The sequence below is a fragment of the Psammomys obesus genome, unplaced genomic scaffold (assembly GCF_907164565.1).
Source record: "Psammomys obesus unplaced genomic scaffold, mPsaObe1.curated_primary_1811, whole genome shotgun sequence".
Lineage (NCBI taxonomy): Eukaryota > Metazoa > Chordata > Mammalia > Rodentia > Muridae > Psammomys > Psammomys obesus.
This window is the reverse complement of record NW_026591598.1, coordinates 8,826,209-8,836,901: the sequence shown is the minus strand read 5'-3', so window position 1 is coordinate 8,836,901 and position 10,693 is coordinate 8,826,209. Positions and strand designations below refer to the sequence as shown.

Sequence of the window (10,693 nt, the reverse complement as noted above, 5' to 3'; positions counted from 1 at the left end):
GGCAGGGCTTTCTAACGTTTCCGGACTGTAGCTGCTCCAGCGCGTCCTAGGCTTGCCTGGAAACGGCCCTGGCATCCTCTCGCCCCCGTGCCACCCACCTGTGCCACCCCCCTCATCAGTCAGGTGAGGCCGCAAGCAGAGATGGGGGCCACCCCTGAGCCGCCCCCCCCCCGACGCCGCCCCCACACACCCCTTAGCTGAGCGCTGAACGCGGGGTGGCGGGAGCTAAGTGTGGAAAGGATGCTCGCGGTATGAATGAGCCGGTGGACGCGTGAATGGACGTGGATGGAAGCGTGAAGTGCAAGGCGGGGCTCCGGCTGGGCGACCTCGAGTGCCGACGGGGCCGGGGCTCCTTCCCCTCCCTACCCAGTCTCCCGCCCCGCTCCCCTCCCCGCGGCGCGCAGCCCTCTTGAGCCCTCCCGAGCTACCGCGGGCGCCAGAGCCCGGACCGCGCAGCCACCGGGCGGACAGAGCCGCCTTAGGAGGGGCTATGCCGCCACCGTCCCCAGCCCCGCACCAAGGCCAAGTCCCGCGAGCGAGATCCAGGTAGCAGCAACCGAGGATGCCCGGCGCCGGAAGCCAACAGGTGCAGGGCGCGGGGGACCCTCCGGGACTGGCTTGGGGGTTCAAGAGGAGCAGCGGAGGGAGCCTGGGGGATGGCCAGGGTGCTGGGAGGCCTCGCCATCACCCACTCGGCTCACCTCCGGGCGGCTCCCGCGGAACCCTTTAGCGCACTTGCTGCCCCTTCTGGGAATCCTCCCCGACCCCCTAAGGACCAGGAAGGTCCCGCTGGGAAATCGGTGGGCCAGCGTCCTTGACCTTTCCTCTAGGGCTCTCCGGGGGGACCTTCCACCCTCCCACACCAGTCTGGGGTCGGCCCTCCCCAGCCAGGGGGAGGAGGGGTCTGAGCCAGGGAGGAGGGAGCGACCTGAGCCAGGCCGGATTTATGAATGGAGAGCGGCCTGCGCGCCGGCTCAGCGACCCCTGGCGGCCGTCGGGGAGCATAGCGGCCCCGGGGACTCCAGGAGACCTGGCAAGGGGGTCTTGAGAGCCCAGTTTCTGGGAGAGGGACCGCATCCTCTCACCTAGGAAGGTGGTCAGTCCCTTCCCGCACTCTTCCTCGAGGGTGTGTGCGCGCCCGCGCGTGTGCACGCACTGAGGAAGAGCTGACGGTCTAGCGGGGGGCCCCTAGGTCTTCAATATCTCCCTGAACCTGCGTCTCAACCCCTAATCAAGGCTTGAGAACTGACTCAGTATTTGCCATTGGGAATGGGTTCCCTTTCTGAATCGGAGATGGCTGGAGGACGCAGACAGACCTGGATTGGCTTTGTGACCTTGAAGGGGTTCAGCCTCTCAGCTTCCCATCTCTTCACCCGCACAGCAGTGCTCGCTAATGATACCAGACACTGACTGGAAGGCCGGCTTCTGGGCGTACCAGGCTCTGGGTGAAGTGGTGCCCAAGCCTTAGAGTTCAATAGCCCTCATCGTGGCCCTGGGAGGTAGGTATCTTTAACACTTCGTTGGACTCCGTTGGATGGGGAAACAGACTGAATGAGGGAGGCATCCCAACTCATGACTAAGAATAAAAGAGAGGGAAGGTAGGTAATGCCCCTGATGTTCCCTTTTCCCCTTCTTCCCCCACTTCCCTCCCCTCTTCCCTCCTTCAGGAAGTTTTGGGCTGGGACCCCAAAGATCTGAGTGCAAGATCAGGGTCCCCTGAAGGAAGTGGGCTGAGGGCTTGTGGGAGTTCCTCTTCCTCCACAGAGCCCAGGATGTTCCTCAGCTGAAGCGGCTCCCGAGCCCATGGAACCCTCGGCCACTCCCGGGGCCCAGGCCGCAGCCGCCACTAGTAGCGGGGAATCCTTCCGCCTACCTCCAGACTATGAGGATGAGTTCCTCCGCTACCTGTGGCGGGACTATCTCTACCCGAAGCAGTACGAGTGGGTTCTCATCGCGGCCTACGTGGCCGTGTTCCTCATTGCCTTGGTGGGCAACACCCTGGGTAGGTGTCTGTCTCCTTCTGAGGACTGGAGGGAGTCCCGGGCCTGGCCTTCATACCCCTTCCTGCTGCGGAGGTGGCTGTGTGAGGGCTGGGTTTCCCAGCAGAATGGGACATGCTGTGCTCTGCTGCCGGCTTCGCCTCACCCTGATGCTCTCTGCAGTTTGCCTGGCTGTGTGGCGGAACCACCACATGAGGACAGTCACCAACTACTTCATTGTCAACCTGTCCCTGGCAGATGTGCTGGTGACTGCCATCTGCCTGCCTGCCAGCCTGCTGGTGGACATCACTGAATCGTGGCTCTTCGGCCCTGCCCTGTGCAAGGTCATCCCCTACCTACAGGTTAGCTCTCCCACGCACCTCAGCAGCCTCTACCACACCTGTCTAAAACCTACCACCCTGGTGGGGCTCGGTAACCTTAAGGCTTGCCTTTCAGGCGAGTCACGGTGGCTCGGGCCTCATCCAGACCACCAGGCTGGACACTCGAGAACACAGACACAGCCCACACACTCACATAGACATCCCCTGGTGACAGGTACAAACCCGGTCATGTGTACACACACAGTTACGTCCAGGAATACGCAGAGAGCAGACAGAGGCCCACAGTGACAGACCCAAACACTCACTGGGTCTGCTCCCTGACCCCAGCGGGGACCCAGAGGGTTAAATGGAACTCTCTCCTCTCTAGTCTCCTTTTCCAATACCGGGCACCAGGATGCCCAGATGGTATCAGTGGAATGGGAGGAGGGCTGGCCAGAGGCCACCATGGCCTCTCAGTCGCCCTCAGTCCTCTTCCTGAACCCTGGGAAACCTGAACACCATGAGGCACAGTATTGAGGCACTGTCACCTATTCTACTAGCCGACTCAGCTACGCCTCTCAGAATAAGAGGGCTTTCCCAACAGCACAGGGAAGGAAGGGGTGACCTTCCGGGGAGACAGAGACGCCTCCTGGATTTCTCTCTGCTTCGAGGTCTTCTGCTCAACTGATTCACTCTGTTGAGATTAAATGTGAGGGGGAGTCACGTATCTTATCTTCTCACCTGTAACACAACACCCACCTCACGGATTGTAAAAATAGGGAAAGAAGGGCTGGAGAGATGGCTCAGCCGTTACGAGCACTGGCTGCTCTTTCAGAGGACCCGGGTTCAAATCCCATGAACCCACATGGCAGCTCACAACTGTCTGTCACTCCTGTTCCAGGGGATCTGACACCCTCATACAGATAGATGTACATGCAGGCGAAACACCAATGTACATTAAAAAAAAGATTTAAATAAATTATTTAGAAAAATTAGGGAGAGAAGTGTCATCGTTTACAGAAGAGCAGTGCCTAGTGTTTGTCAGGCCTCCAACGGGACATTTTCCATACATGGCTTCATTTACTCTTACCAGCATTCTGCCAGATAGATGTCATATTCCCATTCCGCAGATGAGGCTCAGAGAGGGTGAGTGACTTGCCCAGATTCACACAGCAGAAAGGGTTGGAGTCAGAATTTGCTGCACTGGCAGCGCTGAGCTGGGAACTGCCCCCCTCCACACCTCTGACGTTGTGTCCCCGTGGGGCAGGCCGTGTCGGTGTCGGTGGCAGTGCTGACTCTCAGCTTCATCGCCCTGGACCGCTGGTATGCCATCTGCCACCCCCTGTTGTTCAAGAGCACAGCTCGCCGTGCCCGAGGCTCCATCCTGGGCATCTGGGCTGTGTCACTGGCTGTCATGGTGCCCCAGGCTGCTGTCATGGAGTGTAGCAGTGTGCTGCCTGAGCTAGCCAATCGTACCCGGCTCTTCTCTGTCTGTGATGAGCACTGGGCAGGTAATGATGGGCACCTCTGGGGACTGCGTATAGGGGACTTTCAGGGTGGATACACCCAGGGCAGGTACCTCCCTAATGTGGACATCAGCTAGGAATCCTTCCAGAATGATACCACTAGACCTGGCAATTCTAGGCTCTCTCCCTGCCATGGTGAAATTCAGTTGTCCTCAGGTCTTCTTTTGGTCCTTTTGGGATAAGGTGGCATTGCTGAGGCGGACTGGAACTCCCAGGATTGACCTGACGCTTGCATCTCACAACCCCTACAGATGAACTCTACCCCAAGATCTACCACAGCTGCTTCTTCATTGTCACCTACCTGGCCCCGCTGGGCCTCATGGCCATGGCCTACTTCCAGATCTTCCGCAAGCTCTGGGGCCGACAGGTGAGGCTCGCTCTGCTGTCACCGTCGGGGCTGGGAAGGTGCAGCTGTTGTTCTGATGGGAGTAGATGGTCCCTGACATTAGAACGTGTTGTCTCTACTGCGAGTACAGAGGCCAGGCCCAGGGATGTGAAGAGCTGGAGGCCCCAACGTGAATTGCAGCCTTTCTTAATTAATCAATTAGCTCTTGGTACAGCAGGTCCAGGGCCTTGACATATGCTAGACAAGTGTTCTGCCACTGAAGAATATCCCCAGGACTTTCTCCCCAGCCCCTGTTCCCTCCTTCCTTTTTTTAAACGTTGAGGCAGGGTCTTGCTAAATTGACCTGACTAGCGTGAACTGGCAATTCTCCCGCCTCAGCCTCTTTAGTAGCTAGGATTACAGAGCTAGCTTTAATCACCGTATCTCTTGCCTTTCTCCCTAAACATGGGAGAAAGCAGACCCAGAGGAAGCAAGACAAGGTCCCCCAAAGCACTCTGCTAGTGAGTAGAAAATTGGGGGGGGGGTGTTTAAAACCCAAGCCTGAGGCTCCAGTGCTCAGCTTAGTATCCAAGTGTTAACCATTGTCATTCTGGGTGGCTTGCCCAGCTCAGCTTCACACCAGTGTCTTACAGCTAAGGAAAGAGGCACTTTTGCCCACTGCAGAGTGTGACGGGCAAGGCCAGTGAGGCCAGCTGGCTCCAGGCCTGACTTTGCCCTCATTGCACAGACCCATCATGGATTTCCTGGGGCTGTGCTCTCGGGAAAATGGGTGCTAAGAGCCATTTGCGCTAGTGGCAGTAAGTCTGGGTCAGTATCTAGGCAGTGAGAGGACCTGGACTGACCTCAGTGACACCAACCTTCAGGGATGTCCCGTACAATCTGAACAATGCTAACCCATGCCTAGGCCACACAGGACAAAGGGTTGGGAGAGGAGCGGGTTAAACCCAGGACCTGCCTTGTGGGCACGCCCTGTTAGAGCTCTCCTGAGTGGTCTACCTTAAGGAAACAAAGGTTTAGGGACTTCACACAGCCTGTGAGCGTGTGAACAGTCTCTGAACTCTAGCTTCTTGCCTTCTGGTGCCATGCCTCTGCCTCGGAGTTGTAGCGTGATTGCAATGTCCGTGGTATGAGGAGCTTCCGGTGGTGGGAGGGGCTTCCAGTGATGGGAGGAGTTTCCAGTGGTAGGCGAGACTTCCAGTGTGTGCTTGCTTTGGGAGCCCAGAACTACTCAGGCTTCTGGGTATTCACCTAGGTGGAGAGCTAAGTCCTGGTACCTAGGCCCTCACTGAAGCCTCCCGACAGTGTGGCATGAACATCTCTTCATGATTCAGCTCTTAACCCCATCCCCAGTGATGGATCTACAGATCTCAGGAGGCTGGGAGAGCAGTTACGAAGGCATTCAGACCCTACAGTGTGGCCGTTTCCTTCTATGTCCCCGCCTTGCTCACCAGGCCCTAGTCAAAGGCACTTGTGTGTGTGTGTTGGATAGATCCCTGGTACCACATCGGCCTTGGTGCGGAACTGGAAGCGACCCTCAGAGCAACTGGAGGCTCAGCACGAGGGCCTGTGTACAGAGCCCCAGCCCCGGGCCCGAGCCTTCCTGGCTGAGGTGAAGCAGATGCGCGCTCGGAGGAAGACGGCTAAGATGCTGATGGTGGTTCTGCTGGTTTTTGCACTCTGCTATCTGCCCATCAGTGTCCTCAATGTCCTTAAGAGGTGAGGACACACGGGGAGCAAGTGGGGAGGAGCTTTGGGGCCTGGCAAGGCTGCCATTCACTCCACTCCTCTCCAACCCGGGGCAGGCGACTGCTCTGCCTTGTTTCCATTTCCTCTAGTGTTGCTCGGGGATACCCGACGCCAAGGGCAATAAGAAAAACCTGTTCCTCCATGCACTTGGCTATCAAGGGTGACTGGATACAAATGACAGACAACAGCCCTGTCTTCACAGAGGCTGCAGTCTATGAAAGAAGAAAAATCAATAGAGAAATCAGTGTATCAGGCAGTGAGGACCTTAAAGAAAATAAAATACAGACTGAGGACAGAGTGATGATGGGGCCTGGTGGGTTTGGCTTTGTCTCAGATATGTTGTAGCGGTAGGGCTTCTCTAAGAAGCTGGGAGGTGAGTGTCTGGAATCTTCGCACTCAGTATGCCAAGGCAAGAGGATCATGAGTTCAAAGCCAGGAGCAAGCATCAGGGGTCTGGAGGACAGCAGGTTAGGCAGAAGGACACAGGGACACAGCAGATGAGGGGCTGTCAGTGGGAGGTCATGGAGTATTGGACAAGGGACAGCCTGGGTTTGGCCCTGTCTTGATTTGTATGATCTTGGGCTTGGGCTTCTCTAAGCCTCAGCTTGTTTAACTGAAGAATGGATGCTGTCCATGACATGCTGTTTCTGTTGGGATGGATAAGGAGGTAGATGGAGGATCTGATAGTCGGAGTCAGGGCAGATCATATTGGTCCCTGTCCCATTCTGGTCATCATCCATGCTTGGGTACCCAAAGTTGGGGTCAAGATCTCAGGCTGAGTGCCCCAAGGAGATGGTAGTGAACAGTGGGGACACCTTCTAGCTAGAGTTCTGTGGGTCCCTCCGCCCCTGTCCACCTCCTATCTCTCACCATCCTTCTCGTTGGCACTAGAGTGTTTGGGATGTTCCGGCAAGCCAGTGACCGGGAAGCCATCTATGCCTGCTTCACCTTCTCCCACTGGCTGGTGTACGCCAACAGCGCTGCCAACCCCATCATCTACAACTTCCTGAGTGGTAAGTGGACCGTGCATGCAGTGGCTGAGGGTGGCACAGTCCCTAGGGTCCATCTCAGCCTGGAAGGGGAGGGTGCATGGCTCTCCAGCTCTCCCTGGGAACCCTTCACTCATAGGGGAGACTCGAATCCAATGCTCTTCCCATGAGCTGTGAGCTGAGCTCTGGACGGTAGAGAATACCCAGGATGGAGTCTGACATACCCACAGACCAGTGCCTAAGAGGAAGGACAGGGCTTGGGCCTCTGTCCCCCATCCAGGGAGCACACACAGTAAGATTTTCTATTAGTTCCTCTCTGGCTGGTACAGACAGAGCAATCTGTGTTCCTAGAGGGAGCCAGGCCTGGAGCACCCAGAAGGGCCTGGCTGAGGGGAGAGTGTATAGTCTAGCTGAGGGACAAGGGTAGTCATCAGCAGAGACAGCCAGACACAGGGTAGGGTGGCCAGAATCTTGGCTATCCCTGGATCCATGAGCCTCAAAGCAAACTTCCACTCTCTCTTCTGGGAGTACAGGCCCCCTGGCCCCGTTCCCACCATGTTGTCCTGTATTCCCACCTGTGTCCTCTACCTTCCTCCTCGGTCTCAGTGGGCCCCTTACCTTTGGGCTCAGCAGAAGTGACTCATCAGACTGCAGATTTGTGACAAGGCTTCAGGGGAGCCGTCAAGATGACTGCCCGAGCTTGGATGCAGATCTCTCAAAAATAGTGAAGATGTTTGACAAGGGGTCAGAGGTCAGAGGTCACTAGCGTAGCTCTGGCTGGGAATCAAAAGAGTTACTCAGCCAAAGCTGCCTGGCTACTTCCCAGCTCAGAGGACAGGGCAGAGGAGTGGAACTTTACAGAAGAGGAAGGAACAAGCAGCTACCCAGACGCACATGCCTTGCTCTGGCCTGTGTTTCCTGAGTACCTCCTGTGTGCCCTGCCCTAAGCTGGATCCTAGAGAATGGGAGGCTGATGGCACAACTGCGGAGGGTTTGGTTTCAGGAGAACCTCTGTCCCCCCAGCACATACACATGAGCTGACAGTGTTGTGCTGTTCCTCTTCTCCCATTGCTTTGGGGGATGAAGTCTGAGGTACTGGCACAGCCCCCTGACTGCCACCTACAAGGGCTGCCGCTTTCATTTCAACCCTGTTGGGCAGAGCTGGGGGAGGCTAGCAACAGTGTGAACCCTGAGCTCCCTCGACACACATGTCATGGTGGCACAGGTGACCTGAGGCCTCTGAGCCAGACGCCACGTCTTGAGCCAGGCTCCTCGCCAGAGTGCAGTCAAGGGATCAAGACAATTGCATTTTGCTCCAGGAACCCGCTGGGGCCCTCTCCTCCTCTCTGGCTGGCAGGGCTGAGGTAGCCTTGGGCTCTCTGTCCCTGGTTCTACCCCTCCCTCTCTGCCCACCAGGCAGCTTTGACTGGAGCTATGCAGGTGTTTCTTGAGCTCAAGCCCGTGCCTGCTGCATTTGTCCCCTTATGGCTGTGTCTTTTGTCTCCCAACCAAGGCAAATTTCGGGAGCAGTTTAAGGCCGCCTTCTCCTGCTGTCTGCCTGGTCTGGGTCCCCGCTCCTCGGCCAGACACAAGTCCTTGTCCTTGCAGAGCCGGTGTTCCGTCTCCAAAGTCTCCGAACACGTCGTGCTGACCAGCGTCACCACAGTGCTGTCCTGAGTGGGGCTGGCCCCAGCTCTGGGAGGCACAGCCTGATCCTTTGCCTGGGATCCGCCCCTGCACTCATGCAAAGACTGCTGCTGCTCAGAGAGTAGCTGTGGCTCCGGTCCTGGCTTTCTGCTTGGGTGACTCGGCCAGAGTCATTCCCTCTCTGAGGTTGTGTCCCCTAAGCTGGGCTGATAGGCGGCTTAAGCGTGCTCGAGGAAGCGGAGAGCATTGCAAGCCGTCTACTCCTGCGGACGTGGCTACTGTGCTACCTGTCTCATGTGGCTATACCCTACAATGCCACCCCACCCTTTCAGAGCTTGGCCTGCCTCCCAGAGACCTGTCTCCTACTCAATTATAGGACTTCCCCCTGGCTGAAGTCTGCTCTAGAGGTCTGAAGGCCACCCGAAGCCCAGGCCGCATATGGCCAGCTGCCCTGATGTCCTTGTGAAGTAATTTGGGTTCAGCCCTTCTCGGAGGGCTCTGAAGCAGTCCACCCTCTCCAGGTGTGGACTGCACGCACCACGGGCTGGATCTTGTCGGCATCTCGGAGTGCTTAAGCACCCTCCATGTGGCCATTCAGCATGCCAGCAGCCCGAAGCAACTGTAATTAAAAGCCTGGCACCGAATGTTCCCTTTCCTTGTCATTACACAAAATCTGTGCCGCTCAGGTTAGTAGTGGAAGGTGGGGTAGCTGGGGGGACGGCAAGAGAAAGCTCTGGAATGCTACGATCTGCAAGACCCCACCCCCACCCCAGATGGACTGACTGCAGGCCCAGGCTGCCTCTGGGCAGTACCCAGCCGCCGGTGCCCAGGGCGCTGCTCTCTGACACACTTTCTGTTCCTTGACCGATGGCCTCTGGACTGGAAGGTAAGGAGGTGGGTGGGCCCAGAGTGGGTTGACAGATTTACCGTTCCTTGGAAATCAGGGCTTCGTTTTATTTTCTGTGAACTCGCAGAATACAGAGGGCCCTAGATTTGGCCAGCCATGCTCCGGCTGCCAATGAGCTGATTACACGGCTGCCAAAAAGGCCTCTTGTTGCCAGAGCAGAAGGAGAGCACCTTCTGGAGTGCCACTCTGCTATGAGGAGCAGGGGACATCTGGCTGAGGCCACTGGGGGTGACAGTGTTGTGCTGTTCCTCTTCTCCCATTGCTTTGGGGGATGAAGTCTGAGGTACCGGCACAGCCCCCTGACTGCCGCCTACAAGGGCTGCCGCTTTCATTTCATTTCATTAAACACCAGCAGGTGTTTAATGGATCTACAGGCTTCCTTGACCTCACCGGTCAGTAAGTGGAACAATGTCTTGGAGGCCAGTCCAGGAGCACCTAGGCATCATGGCTCCTTGTATGGCATGGCATGCCATTTTGCTCAGGTCAGGTGTACATGCTCTATGGACTCATTAGCCCAGCAGCCATGGCTGGCCAGCAGGGGTGAGCAGTCTTGACCATTCTGTGCTCCCACTGGCCTTGCAATCCAAATCAAGCATATAGGCAAGTCCAGGGGTACAGTGTACTTGGGATGAGGTGTGAGGGCTGGATCCCCCGTCTTGACCTCTCAACACCCCCTCCCAGGATAAAGTAGATTATGATTGACACCACTCTAAAGATGGTTGTGGGGGCTAGAGGTGTAGCTAGGTGGTAGAGTCCTTGTTTAACACGTGAGGCGCTGGGTTCCATCTCCGGCACCACATAGAAAAACAAAAATGTCTTCTAGTGGACACGGCTTGGCAGGAGCAGGGACGTGGGAGCTTCCTGCAGGGGCGCAGCACTACCTTACTCTGCTGGTAAAAGCCAGCACCATGGTGGGCCTTTACACATCTGCCTGGGGAGCTCTGATACCCACTGGGAAGCACATGCTGGGATGGGGGGACAGCTAAGAGACCAAGAGGAGTGCTGCTCAGTGAGGGGCATCTGCTAAGCCCAGGGCTACCGGGTCTAAAAGAGAACCTGGGCTGGGGAATGGAGGGTAAATGCAGGGCCGCCTAGTGTACAAGAGAACCCGGGCTGGGGAATGCCGGGTAAGCCCATTAGTCTATGAGAGCAGTTAGGGTGCGCTGGGGGAGATGTGGTAGGCTCAACTGTCCAGAAGAATGGCATGCAGAAAGGAGGGGATTGTGCTCTGGC

General features: G+C 56.9%; 1 protein-coding gene across 4 annotated transcripts; it reads left to right on the top strand.

Annotated features, from left to right (window-relative positions):
- The first annotated feature begins 244 nt into the window (after positions 1-244).
- Positions 245-9,191, top strand: Hcrtr1 (hypocretin receptor 1). Of its 4 annotated transcripts, XM_055611168.1 has the most exons (9): positions 245-586; positions 1,382-1,499; positions 1,765-2,002; positions 2,163-2,341; positions 3,567-3,810; positions 4,077-4,192; positions 5,661-5,887; positions 6,809-6,930; positions 8,420-8,657. In XM_055611168.1, the coding sequence occupies exons 3-9, from the start codon at positions 1,804-1,806 to the stop codon at positions 8,581-8,583; spliced, it is 1,251 nt and encodes a 416-aa protein (XP_055467143.1). In that variant the 5' UTR covers positions 245-586; positions 1,382-1,499; positions 1,765-1,803; the 3' UTR covers positions 8,584-8,657. The 4 variants fall into 4 exon arrangements, with proteins under 4 accessions (XP_055467143.1, XP_055467145.1, XP_055467144.1 ...); XM_055611170.1 differs by having other exon boundaries at positions 1,382-2,002; positions 8,515-9,191; XM_055611169.1 differs by having other exon boundaries at positions 1,385-2,002.
- Positions 9,192-10,693: the final 1,502 nt, after the last annotated feature.